The sequence below is a fragment of the Strigops habroptila genome, chromosome 3, assembly GCF_004027225.2.
Source record: "Strigops habroptila isolate Jane chromosome 3, bStrHab1.2.pri, whole genome shotgun sequence".
Taxonomy (NCBI): Eukaryota; Metazoa; Chordata; class Aves; order Psittaciformes; family Psittacidae; genus Strigops; species Strigops habroptila.
Window position 1 is genome coordinate 64,467,666 of NC_044279.2, and position 15,942 is coordinate 64,483,607.

The 15,942-nt window shown below is 40.6% G+C and overlaps 1 protein-coding gene across 14 annotated transcripts in view; it reads left to right on the forward strand.

Annotated features, from left to right (window-relative positions):
• Positions 1 to 15,942, forward strand: part of MICAL3 (microtubule associated monooxygenase, calponin and LIM domain containing 3) — a 191,040-nt gene that overhangs the window by 60,561 nt on the left and 114,537 nt on the right. For all 14 annotated transcript variants that reach the window (XR_003990707.1, XM_030480623.1, XM_030480611.1 and 11 more), the window contains exon 2: positions 12,834 to 13,209. Coding sequence is in view for 13 of the 14 variants with exons in the window: in XM_030480623.1 (XP_030336483.1) it covers positions 12,946 to 13,209 (264 nt within the window). In the remaining variant the exon portion in view is untranslated. The remainder of the gene's footprint in view (positions 1 to 12,833; positions 13,210 to 15,942) is intronic.

Consider the following 15,942-nt stretch of genomic DNA (forward strand, 5'->3'; position numbering starts at 1 on the left):
ATAGCTTGTAGTCATTTTACATTCCTTTATTAGCTGTGTGGACACAGATGTAGCATAAATTGCCTGAAGTATTTGTTTGCATAGCATATCTAAGCCTTTGGGAGAAAACAACATTCAAATTCTGTTTTCCAAAGTAAACAACAAGCAGAAGCACACCAGCAGTTTTTAGTATGCTGTTTCTGCATCCTGGTGCACTAACAAAGCACAGGTTTCTTGAAATTGTATGAACTGTTATGAACCTCTCTCTGTCTTTCCTAACAACCATTCTGTTAACAGCGTTTTCTTTTAGCCCTACACACATAGGCAAAATTCTGGAAGTCTGTTGCCACTTTCAGCTTTCAAGGGTACAATTCTTTAAAACAGACTAAGAAGCGAAATTTCATCCATCCTGGCAAGGAAATGGTGTTCCAGATGACTGGGGTCACCCCCCTCATGCTTCTTGCCACCCCGCACAACACATGCGTCAGTCAGAGGACAGGCGGTTGCAGGAATGGCTACTGTATCAGCTACTTGGACAGAAAATGCATCTTTATGCAGTTAAAGGCCTTGAAAGCAGATGATTTTGCACAGCATTATGAACCTTCAATAAAGCTTTTTTGCCATGCATACGTGTTTGCACTCATGGTCAAGATCACTCGATTATGGTTTGGCCTATTAATTACGCATATATTGTCATGCCTGCATATGTACAGTAATATCAAAGCAAATCCTAGCGTGTGGTCTGTTCTCTTTCAGTCTCAGAAAACTGTATTCTATTAATAAAGTGAGCAAGCCTTTAATTGCTTTGTGCTTTTAGCGTGGGAGAGTTCTCTAGAACCCCGATTCTCTGGTTTCAAGCATTGAGTTGCAGTACAAAAGCTAACACATGTTTTTCTGCAACTATCAGAGGTGTTCTACCCTACTTATTATGTTGGTAGAAATGGGTCAAGTAGTAGGGGAGACTGGGAGTGCTGATCACAAGTTTTTTGTTAGTTTGACTAGCCTAGTAGCCCATGGGAAGCTTCCACGTGAAGCTTTATTAGTCTTCTGACTAGTGGCATTAATATGGCACCTCTTTTCTGGAGAGACTGCTGCATCCAAATATCATACTTGTTTCTTTCACAATTTGATCAGGTGGATAGTCCTGACACTGTTTCATCCTACTGGTGTTGCTCTAGTGCGTGAGGTCAGTCAATTTCTCCATGTGTGATATTTTGTTTCTCTGCTAGGAAGCACAATGTTCTGAAGCCTCTACTGTACCCACAAGAAACTCACTCAGTTGTGAACACAAGATACTTCTCTGCTAATGAATGCACTGTGAAGCATTGTTAGCACTATATAGGGCATCATATTCTACTGAATGCATCATGCTTGCATCACATATACATGAAAGGCTATGTATAGGTGATGCTGTTCAGTTGGGAAAATGAGTGAGGCTTGGATTTGGGGTGACTACTGCACTTCATGGCATCTTCCTTGGGAAAAGAATGTAACAAATTGTGTTTAAAAGGGGAAGTGGAGGTTGATGGGGTTAAGGTTGATGGGCATGATGCTAATCCTTTGAGACTAACTTGATATTTACACCAATACTCTGTAGAAAGTACTAGAATTTACAGGATACAAATGAAATTAAAGTCAATAGTGTAAAAAAAATAATGATGCAGTCTGGAGTCCTTTGATTTGGGAATGATCAAGAAAGGAGAAATAGCATGCATTAAAATGTGTACTAGAACTGGGCTGTAGGTATGGAAGAGGCTAAAGGTATCCCAGAATTGTCAGAAGAGGGGCTTACCCTGCAGTGTGCACCCTATTGCACCATTCTCTTGTGAGAACTCATCTGGCCATATGCACTGGAGAGATATAGGCCTTCATAAAATTACATGCACACAATCTCACTGCAAAACCCCTAAAACCCACCCCAAAACCAACAATATGCATTTGTTCTTCTTCGGAGGCGTGGGAAAAGAGAAGCCTGTCTTAGTCTAAGAGAGCTTGATTTAGCCTCAGCGTAATGAAGATCAAGATGGGATGTGGCATTGTCTATGAATATATATAGAAAGGGAGGGAAACTAATGCATAGGTCAGTATCATCACAGGAACAAAGAGGTATGAACTTGGCCTGGAAATTAAAAGAAAGCTATTGATCATAAAAACAACTGGGTTCAGGAAGAAACTTCTGAGTTGATAACAGGGATGGGACAAAAAGCATTACTAATCTCCATTGTCACAGCATGATATGGCTCAGGAAACTGCTCATTTCTGTCAGCCTCAGATCCTTCTGTCTGCCTTTTGGTTTTCCAAATGAGTGTTTCCCAGTTACCCTCTATAGTTAGAGAACATAATTCAGTAGTTATCATAGAAGGTGCATGGCCAGTCTGTGATGTCAGCCAGGAAAGGAAAACAAGCCATATTGCTTTCAGAATGGCAATGCCCTTAACAGTATGCTTTAACTTTTGGTCAACCCTGAATTGCCGAGGCAGTTGATCGCTGTAGGTCTCTCCCAACTGAAATATTCTATTCTAGAAAATCAGGAATGTTACAGAAACGAAGAATTTCTGTAGCAGAATTGCTTTTTCACTGTGGTCACTCAAAGTATTTGAAGATCCAAATGTAAAAGAGTTTTTTAGTCTATACCCACGGAATAGGAATTTTTTCATTTACGGTTAGTCAGATTTCTCGGGTCCACGGAGAAAAGGCTACTTGTGGTTATTTCTGGGGTGTATGCATGGGGAAGGACAGGGAAGTGGAGTGGGTAGGTGTATGGATTTCATTGGTGATCATGCTGTGGTTCCACCACCTCTATTTGTCATCCCTGGTTTACAGAGCTGTGCTGTGCTACAGTCCATTCTGTCTGACAGAGCCTGAAAGCAGGGGGTGAATGAAGTTGAAGAAAGTATTTCTTAATTTCAGGACTTTTCTTCTTAAAGAGTTTGTCAGTCTGGTTCTGAAGTTACTGCCTGCCTTCAGGTAAGCTAGCAGCAGCTTGTTGGTGTTATCACTGAGAAAGTCACAAGGTACCTTTAGTCTCTTTCTTGTCCCTTCTACTTCCTGTATTAAAAGCATTTTCAAAAAAGAGTTGTTCTGGCTAGTGCTTAAATACCAGATGGAGAATGGTATTATGAAATAAGGGATTATGGAAATTATTCATTTTGAGCCCAAGGTCCAGAACTGAATCATCTGCCAGTGGAAACCCTGGAATGCCCTATGAAACAAATTCCAGCCTTCAAGCAGCGTGGTGGCAAAGCAGTGCATCAGGGCTGTTGAGCCACACTGGACAGAAGTTGTGTCATGTCACGGTGTGGTAATTCTCAATAGCCACTGAGAGCTTTACCTACTAAAGTGGTGCCTGTAAATGTCTTGCACAAAAGGTGACTGTAGATCCCTTGGTGGGGACTCTCAGACCTGGATTAAGTGAAGGGGGTGCTCATGGCCTCTCACAGAACAACTTTCTCTGCCAGATAGCTGGGAGGTTCAGCTAAGGATATCTGCCTTAGTCCCCCATGTATCCTTGCAGAGGAATGGCCTATATCCAAAGGAGGATGGAATTAAAAAGACTAGACAGAAAAGTCCTTGAGAATGAAAGGCAAAGAGAGAAGCTTTTCTGTGTACTCACTACTAGGAAAAAATTCTGCTGAATGGCATTCTTGCACATAGATTGGATTAAATCTCTGACTAATTCATACCAAGTCTTTTCATGTCCCCACCAGTGCAGCTGTATTTGAGCAGACTAGTAATGTCTGCCTCAGGAAGTGATGACTGCCATCTTATTTCAGAAACTGCTTGCCAAAGCCTCAGGGAGAGGAGAGTAAATCACAAAACCGCCTCCACCTCTTTCCTCTGTAACCGATTTCCTAACAGATTTTCATTTGCTTGAGGCATTGAGCTTGGCATGGTCTTTGCTGAGAGAGGCATCTCCTCTGCGTTGGGTGGCTGGAGGGGAATCGCTATCTGGCCAATTGAAACTGGTTCAGCATTTACTGAGAATCAAATGTCCAGCCAAGTGGGGAACATACTGCCTGGTTACTATTTTTAATCTGTGTAACACTATGTGCAAATGATATTTTATATCCAGAGCTGAAAGTTTGATGTTACAAGTTTTGTTCTTGCCATCCTCTATCCAGGATTACTTTTCAAGGTTTCGGTATGGTTTGTAATTTGAGAAAATGTAGCTTCTTTGTTCTACATTTTTGTCATAGTTTAGCCAAAATGTTAAATAGGTTATTTGCTTACAATGTATTCCTGTCTCCTGATAAAAGCTTTCCTTGTACCTATGAGGAAAATGAATGATAGGAAGTATTAGATGCATGCGATTGTGTAATAGAGATGTATTTTCATTAAGCTGCTAGATTTGATCAGTGTCATTTGACAGTCTCACAGTGAAGCTTGTTAGTTGCTAAGGATTGGATTTTGCTTTGCTTTTTTTAATTATTATTGTTACTAAAGAATGTGGAGCATACCAAGGTGCAAAGGGTGGGTATTCTTATCTTTAGAAGAGGTTTGTGGGACCTGTGGAATAGACCTCAATTAAATGATCTAATTTATTAAATAAGTTACAGAATTGTGTGTGTTTTTTCTTCTTGCGATCTAATGAGTTGGGATTTAGCATTTTTTAAATTGAACATGTTCAGTATCTTTTCTGTTATCCAGAAGCACCATGCCTTATGAGTCTAGGCAATTAAGTTCTGCCATGAAAATGAGGTGTAACGTACTGAATCTGCCAGTCATTCCAGAAAAACAAAATTCTAAACATAATCTCTTTCTGGTTCCCTTCAAGTCCTGCTTTGTGTCCTGTTGAAACTCTGTTAAGCCAGTAGTGTTCGTGCTGAGCAGTATGATTCTCTGCCTTTGCAAAATGAAATTAAATTGCTTAATGTTATGGTTTAATCTAATGACTAATGTGGGAGGACAGTACATGCCTGTGGTGGCCTGCGGAGCATCCAGAAACAGCCTGCTGCATCTACCCTTTATCGAGTTCCTTGCCGTTGCCATTTCTGGTTTTAGATATGTAGAGAGACTACATAGCACACATTTTCATGCACAACTTTTAAGGAGAAAGGAACGCTAGGTGTAGTGATTTGAGCTACATGTGTAGGGTACACCCGTCTGGTTATAAACACACTGTGGGATTTTCTTTGGCAGCAATGAAGCTTGATGGGGTTGGCCTGTTGGTTGGCCATGCATGGGCTGGGGAGGCAGTGGCAGGTTGAGCATATGATAGCTGGGATATAGAGCTCTGGATATATAACAATGATAAGTGAAAGCATGTGGCAGGTAGTGAGTAAGGTGTTGGCCCTCATCTGCAGATGAGACCTCAAGATGCTGTTCCTGGTTGGACCTTTCTGGTTAAGGGAAAGGAGGTGGCAGCTCTGTAGGTTTGGGTGTAAGATTCCGTTTTTTAGGTGTTTTTTGAGCACTGTGTGTATATTTTCCTGGTAATTATAAAGGCTAAGGTTGCACCCACAGATCGTGGCATGGTCCCAGCCCTTCCTGGACTTTTTCTAGAATAAAGCTTGGGATTTGTTTTGTTTTTAAAGATGAACAGCCTCCAAATGAAGTGGTTTGTGGGTTGAAGAAATCTTTATGGCTCTTTTATTCAAATGATTCTTTTCTTTGGTTTCTTGGCTCCTAAAAGAATCTTGCAAGATCTGCATTAGGAAAAAAAAAAAAAAAAATCTAAAAATTTTAAGTCCTTCTGCTTTCCATATTCAGTCTTCCTCCACGGAAACAGGATATACATCCATTAAATAATCCGTTTGAAGTGCTCTGAGAAGTGTGCTCAATTTGTGCTGCCATAGCTAGTTGAGAGTGTGTGGAGGTTGGAATTATGAATCTTTTAATCCTGTTTTCTAATTCCCTTCTCCACCATTTCCTTCGAGGAAGTGCCTGCCTCTTTTCCACACCCATAATAGCTGGGAGTTGGAAGCAGCACAAATAAAACTTGTTTTCCCATGTACATTTTTAATCTCTGTAACGAGAATGGTTTTTAATTTGTTTCAAGAGAGTCTGGTATTTACCCAACCACTGAGGAGCGAGCCTTGGAGTTAAAAGTGCGTCAGCCATCTGCCTTCATTAGAATAAATACTGGCACGAATGACCACTCTGAGTTTGCCTGAGGTGCTAAGATATTTCTCTTGATGACCTAACTGAAGGTGGCTTTGGTAAATTTAGCCTCGTTTAGACACCACAGTTCTACATGATTAGTAATCTTTGTCCTGTGTAAGGCATGATTAGGTAATAAAAGGGAGAACTGAAGCACATAAGTGGAGACAAGCACATACTAAATTAGGTGCTAGACCTTTTCATTTTTCAGATCTCAGAACCATTTGACATGCTCTTTAAAGAATGGTAATTTTTGTCCATTTGTCACTTGCAGATCATACGGTTGTGTCTCTCTTTGTCCCTGTTGATTATCTTTCCTGCATTAACTTTTGTGATCGTTGCAGTCTGTGTTTTGGTACCGGGTTCTGACAGAAGCCTTCACTTATAAATTTATAAGATGTGTTCATGTGAGTTTCATTAGAAAATTCTTTTGAGATCTCCTCTTCCCTTCCCACCCCTTTTATTTAATATAAACATAGGCTCTGTTTGTTTTCTCATTGTGTCAGGGAATGGCTCGTGGTGATCAGTGCGCTGGCAGAACCTGAGGGCCTCAGGGCACTTGGCTCACTGTGCTGCAGAAGTCGTTATAGTGTGTTTGTAGCTTCCAGTCTTCCTTCTTCTTAAAATTTCTAGTTGGGTCAGAGCAACGTTCTCATTCTCTAAGGTTCAGTCAAACTTTTCTGAAAACCATCTTTTCTTGTGGTGTAGCATATTGGCTCAGAAAGATGGATCAATCCATGTCCTGTGTGAAGTGACAAGCTGGTATGTCTTGCTGTGCTAAGGTGACTGATTTGTTTTATCCCTGTTTAAAGTCACAGAAATAAAGTTTTGTGAAAGCGACATTCCAGTCATTTCTTAGAGGCCTTTTTATTTGGGGGGGGGGAGTGTGGGATGGGTGGGTAACAGGAGCTTGCCTCAAGTTATTTGATAGTGTTTGAAGAACTCTGGGTAAGTCCAGCTTGTAAAACTGGGTGGGAACTAACTTGAGGATGGGTTTCTATGTTGAAATATAACATCAGGAACAGCTTCAAAGCACTTAAAATGAGGGAGTGGCATTCAATCTTTTTGTCCTGTTAAGTGGTGGAGTGAGAAGCCTCCGTGTGCTTCAGTCTGGTAGTGAAGTCACCTTCACCTAGTGAGGAGTAATTGTACCCTTACCTTAGAAGTGGTATACGTGTTGCTCATCAGAAAATACCCACGGTCTGACTGCCTGCAGGTTTGAGGTATGGTCTTACGGGAGATGTTTGTAGACTGAAGGCTTTGTGGATTTGTGTTTTGAGGACTTGTGTATTCTCAGGAGGCTATGTAGGAGATGTGTGGGTTTTACCACCCAGATAACAAGAGGAGCCTTTGCTGTCATATGGGAAAGTGTTGCTCATATGACTTGCTGTGTCAATGGCCATACTCCAAAAAGTTTGTTGTTAGAGTTTTGATCCTAGTGGGATGTAGTACTTTTCACCATTGGAATAAAAGCACATTTACTACTCTGAGAAGTAAATTTTCTTTTGACGCACATGCTGAGTGCTGTGTGGTTCTTTACAGCACAGCGACAGTCCCAAGATGTAAAGAATGTCCCCAGCTTCCCAAACACATAGCTGGTGAGTTGGTGCTAGCTGCATAGGGATCACTGCATTGGTTACTGGTCACCCAGTGTGAAGACTTGTGCTATGAGGGATCTCCCTAGCACATGGCTGTGTCAGGCATTTAAGGCAGCGGTGGTTCTTGAAGCTTGTGTTACCACATGACAGCTACCCAGCTATTCCCTTATCATCTTATAAGGGGGCAGCTACTTGTTCCTTGGTATAATTTCCTTTGGTTTTTTCTTCCAAAGAAGAGAGATGATCTGTTTCTCGGTCTTTTATGTTGGTGTTCGTTCAGAATAGGGACTCTGCTGTGATCAAAGAGTTGTGTACGACAGAGCAGCAGAATAGTACAGTTGTTGAATTCATAGAGATAAAAGGTTTTATTTTGTAGGTCTAATGTTTTCAGCACTCACGTTGCCACACTGAAGAACGTAACATAAACAACGTAACAGTTTTCTTGAGTACCTGGATATGAATTTGGGAAGCAAAATATTATCTGTAACTGCTTCTGTATGTGTATGTTTGCATGTTCTTGGATATAATTTGTATTCTTTTGAAATCGTTGCTGGATTGTGGTTTTCTTGATGTGAGATTTCCATGAACTGTTTGTAATGTACCTTTATTTTCTCCTTGAGAATGGGTTCTTGTATTAGCAACCAAGTTCTTATTTGGTCTTTCTCCCACTTTTGTTCTAGCTTGGGAGGGAGGGTAGACAGTAAAGAGGTAGAGACCCAGAAGTCTCCCATATGGTGAGCAGAAGCCTACCAAATCAGGTTGGAGAAGCATGTTAAAACACAGACATCTTTTTGCTAGTGTATTTGCTGGAGTGTTGAATTTTATGAATGGGAGCAGTTTTAAATTCCATCTTAAACCATACCGTGGACAGTGCTGGTGTTTTTTTTCCCCCGTCTGGTACAAAAAGGAAGCTGCAAACCACACCTTTGTCCTCCTGCTTTTCCATTCTTTGTCTGCATAATATGGAGCTAAAATAATCGACAGTTTTTGTTTTAGCTTTTCTTGTTAAAATTGTCCTTTTTTTGCCATCTGTTCCAGTCTTACCACTGCCCTAAAGCTGTACTTTTTGATACCCATGATCACTTAGAAAGTCATGAACATATTGTAGCCAAGTCCATCCTTTAGGTTTAGCTAAAAGTAAAATAAATCAAATCCTGGAAATGAAAGCAGACATTTTGATCTGTTGGAATAAAGACTTCTTTTAGTGTGGTTTCCTAAAGAAGGGAGGCTTATGGGGTTGAGCTATTTTTCCATCTGCTTTTCAGTTCATCCTTAATTTTTGAACAATTTCATCCAGATTTGACAGGGAATAAAAATCTCAAAGGTTATTGGTTTCCTACAAGAAAACTGGCGGCTGGGTGGAGGAGAGAGACAAAAATAGGTGTCCCTACTGTGTGCAGCATAATCTTAATAATCCGTGCTTAGGCTTTTGCTAGCCAAGTTGCAAGTGTGTGCTGGCTGCCTAGGTACTGCAGTAACCTCAGAGTTTCCAGAGCGTGATACTCAGGCAGAAGCTGAGGGGCCATGAAAAGGAGGCAAGGGCACAGGGAGTGTTGCTGGGGAACTGGAAATTTTAGGAAAAGGATGAAATCAATAGGAAATTTGGGCTATTGGAGCTGTAAGTAGTTTTATGAGTGATGGACCAACTTGCTTTCAGATTCCATATAGTACTACTGCACTTTGTTGATCTCTGACTTCTCAAAGATTTGTCTGTCAAGGGTGAATCTGTGGTGTTTGCCTGGCTATGAAATACCCAGAATGGAAGAAAGCATTTACGTTGTGCTCAGAGGAACTTGACATTCGGAAAAAGAGCTGGGCAGTTACTTTGGCAATGTTTTATTCACTTAAAATGCTGTTTTAAGCTAGACAGGACAAGCTGTGAATTTAGATGGAATTAACCCAATAGTTTCCGCCAGGGAAAAAATTGAGAACAGTGCTGGAAAATACGCTTCCATAATATTTTGTGTTTCCAGGCACAAGTCATTAGTTGAATGAGGGCTTTGAGCAAAATCAGGATGGAAAATGTGTGTGTGTGGGGGTTGGGATGTGTGACCCCTATGATGGAAGGCTGTTTGCCTGGAATATAGGAGCTCTGCATTTGCAACACTTTCTGCAGGAACTTGGATTTGTACATCCAAATTCATTATGTCTATCATTTGCAAAATCTCCTCCTGTCTTTTACATTTGACAGAAGTAGGGCACTGGACTTTCTTTTTTGTATATGCATTTGGTAAAATATTCATATTCCTGCATCCATGGTGACTGTGGGAAGGAACCACCACCTGGAATTATTCATTGCCCGTGTCTCCGTTTTGCATTGGTTTCTTTTGTTCTGGGCAAGTGCTGGAGATCCTGAGCGTACTTGCAGTCATGAGTCAGTGACAACCTCATGCTATTATTGTAAATAGCAACATGAACACTGTTCTTGCATGCTTTTTTTTTTCATGGGCTTTGTCTTTCTCTCCCAGCACTCCAGCCAAGGAATTTACAGAGCTTCTGAGTCAGCAATCAGCTGCCTCGAGACAAAACATGCCGGATACTGCAGGCTTGCAGAATAGCCAACAAGGCACACACATAACCTGGAAACCTGGCAAATAAATCTTGCCTGCCCTTGCTTTCCTCCTGTAATTTCCATGTTCTCTGACGTGTTGCTCATGGGTTCCAAGCGCTTTGGGTGTTTACATCAGGAATGCAGAGTTCTGGGGAGTGACCTGCTGTGGTGACTGAAGCTTCGGTATTTGACCTGTGGGCATAACTGACTTCACAGCCTGCATGAAACGGGTTGTTGGCAGAACTGCTGTATTACTGTGCCGCTTGGGTTGTGCTGCATAAAATGACCTGCTTTTGCAGGTTTGTCTCCTGGCTTGGCAAACCTTGTGCACAAAGCAGGAAGTTCCTAGAATGAAAGTAGATTGGATTTTAACTACAGGATCTTTCTGAGCAGTGCAGAAAGAGTGCTGCTTCACTCCTTTGAAAAAGCACAATAGAAGCAAGAGTAAGAAATGAAACCTATGTTGTACTTACATCTAGGTATATCAATAATGGACTGTAGACTAGCAGCCTTAAATTGCTACTCCACTTAATTTAGGCCATATAACTTCAATTTTTTCTTTTCTTAGGAAGTGTCAGCCACCTGAAGCACTGGTATGAAGTAGAGTGGGGGGTGCAAGATGTGGGGGAAACACAAAATAGTATTCAACTTTCAAGGTTGTGCTGATTAATGAGGCATGTAACTTTAGGCTGTAGGTATTTTATTGTGTTTGTATTACACAGACGCACTGAATTTACTCTTTCAGTGTAAGAGGTGATATGTTGGAGCTCTTTATAACATTATTGAAAGCAGAGGAGGAGATAAAAGCTTAAAGGACAGTGTCTTAGACCTCTGCTGTAGTACAGTGGTTACTCAGAGCTGCAAGTCTGAAGCAAGTTTCCAGCTTCACAACAGTGAAGTTAAGATTAAAAATAAAAGGCAGGCAGTTAGTTCCATCCTGCTTAGTGAGTAGTACTGATATGGACATGGCATCACTATCAGCCAGTTAGAAAACCAGCTTCATGCGTACTGAGGCCTCTGAGGCAGTTGTCCTAATAAAGTCAGAATCACGTTCTCCAGTATAACCCATTGTTGTACTATGGCTTCTGTAGGAAATGTTATTTTAATAACAGTTTATGGCTGTATGTAAAGGTTTCCAGGTCTCCTTTGCTATTTCTAAACATAAGCAATAAATACCTTGTTAGGCTGAAATGCAGGAGGCCCAAACAAACTGCTACAGAGCTGTCATACAGGAGGGGAAGAGACATGAGCTGTAATGTTTGACTTGGCTTCCTGTCTGCTGGGAGCAGGAAAAGAGCTGGTGAGAATCTGAAAGGTTTTATCTGAGTCCCCATATTTCCTTTTTTCTTACCTTAATACCCTTTGCAAAAAAAACAACAAATGACAAAAAGCAACTCAAATGCTTTTATTTCCATAGTTCCCACATATGTTCCCATGCTGCCCTCCTATCTGAAGACAAACAGAAGTGTTCTTTCTTAGAGAGCAGAGTCTTACGTATAAAAGGAAGAAAGAGGTTTATTATATATGAGAGAGAGGGAGAGAAAGTGTCTATTCTTCAAACAAAATCTGCTATTTGTGACACAATTAATTCTGTAGGCCTGCAGGCTGCTTCTGAGGGATCCCAGAAAAGCAACTGAGAGTAACAGACCTCCTGTTAGCATATTTAAGCTGCTGAGGACCCCAACTGCCACCTAAAACTTTGTAGGGAGCTGCTTATGGAAAGAAGTTGAAAGCCACAGAATAGAGGAGGTACTCTGAGAATCTCACAAGGATCATTCATCAGCCACATTTCGCTCTAACACTGCTTATTACCAACACGAATACATGCATAGGCTTTAGGTAAGACAGATGTTTATTCTGCTTGATGCAACACAGATAGGGTTGGTTTGGTTTCTTTTTCCTTTCTTCAGTCTTGACATCTTTTCCTAAATTTGATTGCTATCATCAGGTTTAAGTTCTTCCTAGCATTGCAGCAGCCATCACTGGGTTTGTTAATGTCACTGTACAAAAGCAGTGTTTGCAAGGACTCTGGCAGAGATACCAGCTTCTTCCATACCAACCTTTTTCCTCTTCACTATTTGTCATGAGCACGGAGACATGTTCTTTTAGAATGAAAGAGACAAAACTTATTTTACTGGTGGAATACCAACTGCTATGTACTTTGTGGTGGTAGTGTTTTTTAAGGTAAGCATGTAACCATTACTGCGGTGTTACCACAGTGACTGTTACATTAGTAAGTCTGCATTGTTTGTTTTAAAACTTCTGTCTATTTCCAACCATCACACAACACCTGCCAGTTTACTTTAACTTCTCTGTTCTTTGTGTGAAATTAGTTTAGATGAAACTTTCTAGGGACTGGCTCAAGTTAAAGCGTTTTTTGATTTAACAGAGGTGAGAGGCTCTGCTGTCTGAGGCTTGGTGAGCTTTGCAAGGCTCTGATTCAGTCAGCGTGGGTAGGTTGGGTGACTTAGGGCTGGTGTGTTACTAGCGCCTGAGAATCTGGGCTCTCAGTTCAGCAGGCTTAGACAAAATTTTGAAAAGAAAGAAAAAAAGAGCAGGCTCTTTTTCTGGTAGAGAGCAGTAACATTTTCTGGTTTATTTTATAGGTTAATAATGCTTGTAAGCCAGAGGTGAAAGTGGCTCAGCAGAGCAACATCAGGAAATCTGGCACACTGGAAGACAACAGCTGCCCCCCAGGGCAGCTGCGAAGTGTGAAGCATGGAGGAAAGTAAGAATGAGAAGGTGAACCAGGCTCACGTTCTCTTCGACAGATTTGTCCAGGCTTCAACTTGCAAGGGGACTCTCAAGGCTTTCCAAGAGCTCTGTGACTACCTAGAACTAAAGCCCAAGGACTATCGTTCTTTCTATCACAAACTCAAGTCCAAGCTCAATTACTGGAAAGCCAAAGCCTTGTGGGCAAAATTGGATAAAAGAGGCAGTCATAAGGACTATAAGAAGGGGAAAGCATGCGCAAACACGAAGGTAAGAGATGCATTCACAGTTGTCAAGACAACTATTACCCTGTTTGTCTCTGGAATACACAATAAAATGTCTGGATGTAGAAAGATGTTTGCCTGGTGCCAGTATAACATCATCAGTATAAGATTCGGGAATGCTCTCACACATATTATTTATAATACAGTTGTGATTTTTTAGCACTTGACTTTTTTTGCTGCTACCAAATTTGACTGCCTGAATAGGGAAAGTTAAATGGAAATTCTTGGGAATGACCAGAATGTTTGTAATTCAAGGGGAAGCAGCCTGCAAGTTCCCATGTTTTATGTTTTTTGTAGCATTAATATTATAGATGGCTGGAAAATCTTAATTGGTGAATCTTGAATCTTGGTAGGCTTTTCTTTTTAGTTTTACATTTTTTACTGGACACTAACAGGCATGTGAAATTTCCTGTTGGAATCTAGATACAAAATACGTGTGTTTGGAAATTTCCAACTTTAATTTGAAAATTCTCATGACTCTCTCAAGAAAAGTGAACTTTCCTGCTAATTTGGCACAATATTCTATTTTCCATTAAGAAAGCAATCAGTTGTATTCCGTGTTCAGAGAAGAAAAAAAGCAAGCTGTGGAAACTCATATCAATTCCTTTTAAAAGGTCGGTATGTGTGGTATTTACTGCAGCAGTTCCTGCTTTTACGTACACACCCTAACTTTTTTTTAAACCTGAATTATTGTGAGTTGGTATTTATGTGCTGCACCCTTGTTGGACTGCATGGTATGAACTTATTTATTTGTTTTGTTGTAACTGAAAGCAGTTCTTTATATCATTCATCAAAATGTGAATGGAATAGGTTATTTTTGCAAGTAATCATACACTTTTTAAAAAAGGAAGATAGTATGGAATGTGATAAAATTAGAACAGGATTCTGGCCTCCTTCATTGAGGACAATAGATGCTGCTTCTTCTCTTGAATATTCACCTTTGGGAGAAGGAAGTATCTTAATAGGAGGAATTAATGACTAATTCCTCAGTAGAGAACTGAGGGGGGAATATATCCTGTTTAGGTTCTGTCAGTCATTTCAGATCTGTAGACTGAAGTTGAATTTCCAGCTAGATATTAGAAACTTGTGTTTGTTTCTTGATTGTTTATTCTGTTTCACTTCCCAGTGGCCATTTTCATATGGATGGTGGTATTTATTATTGACTACAATAACACTTGGAAAAATCACTTATGGACCAAGGTGCTCTTGTTCTAGGTCTTGTAGAGATAACGCTTTCCTCAAAGTTTGCAGTGGGTACCTCAGATGAAAGGTAACAGTGCATATAGATTAACTTGGAAAACAATAAACCAGTTGGGCACCGCTGGTAATCACAGTGGGCAGTAGCTGCAACACCCCGGAAGTCCAATCACTGTTAAGGTTTACATTTTTCAGACAGGATAAGAAAGGAAGGACTTAGAGGAAGTTAAATGTAGTGATTTTTGTGTACATTTAGGAATAAACTTTCCAAGCACTATGAACATCCTGAAGAAAAATTCAAAATGGTTTCTCTCAAAACTCGACTGCACTTTGCATTCATCGTATTGAGGAATTGATTATATTTTGAATGAAGCATGATGGATACAACTGAAATAGGGTGTTAAAGGCTGTGAAATGAAGGCAGGTGGCTTGTGTTTTAATAAGAAAGAGACTCAGAAAGCTGTGGAGGAATGTAGAGGTTTTTAAGTTATTCGAAGTAATAGACCAAAGAATGATTTTGCATCTGGGCTCTGAATGTATCTTAGTGGGCAAGACTGTATTTGTTATCACTGAAGAAAAGGTTGCTTTGATAATAGAGATGCAACATGAAAGAAGAGATTTAATGGAAGAATAAGTGATTTGGATAGTGCTTGATTATGAGGAGATACAAAAAAAAAAAAAAAAGATATGAGTGAAGGTTTGACACCCAGCTATGAAAGACGTTCAGAAATTTGTGATACTTACCTAGAAGGGAGGTGGTGAGGTGAGTTTAAAAGGACGTTAGACCTCCTTTTTATCATGTTTGGCTTGAACCGACAACTACTCAGCCATGAGGAGATGCCAGAAAGGTAGAGATTTTAGCTTGGACAAAAAGTAGTTAAGTCTGAGTTGGAAAAGTTCTGCAACAAGCTGATTGAACCAGTGCCTGTGAATGAGGTGATGCAAGGGCAGATTGTAGAGAAAGATGATAAAGAGGCAGTGGGTGAAGCCCTGTGGGAAGTCAGTGGTGAGAGGAGTGGGAGAAGTGAAGGAAGTCCTTCAGATAGTGCTCTGAAAGAATAGCTGGAGACATAGGGGAATACTGAGTCTTAAAAGAAATCAGAAAAGGACACTCTGAAAAAGTACATGTAGCCAACTGTCTATAAAACATTTCTTCAAGTACAGTTGGAAAGTAGGTTAAAAGGGTAAAGCATCCTAGGAGTGATGTTTGACTAAGGAGTTTGCTAGACGTTTCATGTAATCTAAAAGCTTACTCTATTTTGTGCACCAAAGCCAAGCTAGGGAGAGTGTAGGATGAAATTAGAGAAAGGGGACCAAGAGAGTGATTGTAGAAGTAGCATGTGGTGATCTTGGAGGTGAGATGGTGGAGAGATAAACACATCCACGGGGTCATGCATGACTCTCCCTCATTTAACGATGAGAGAGAAACCTCAGAACTTGCTGGTGATGGTATGAAGGACCAGAGGGGTAGGAAGGAGGAATAATTCCAGTGGACATGTCAGTGATCACACAGAATTTATCT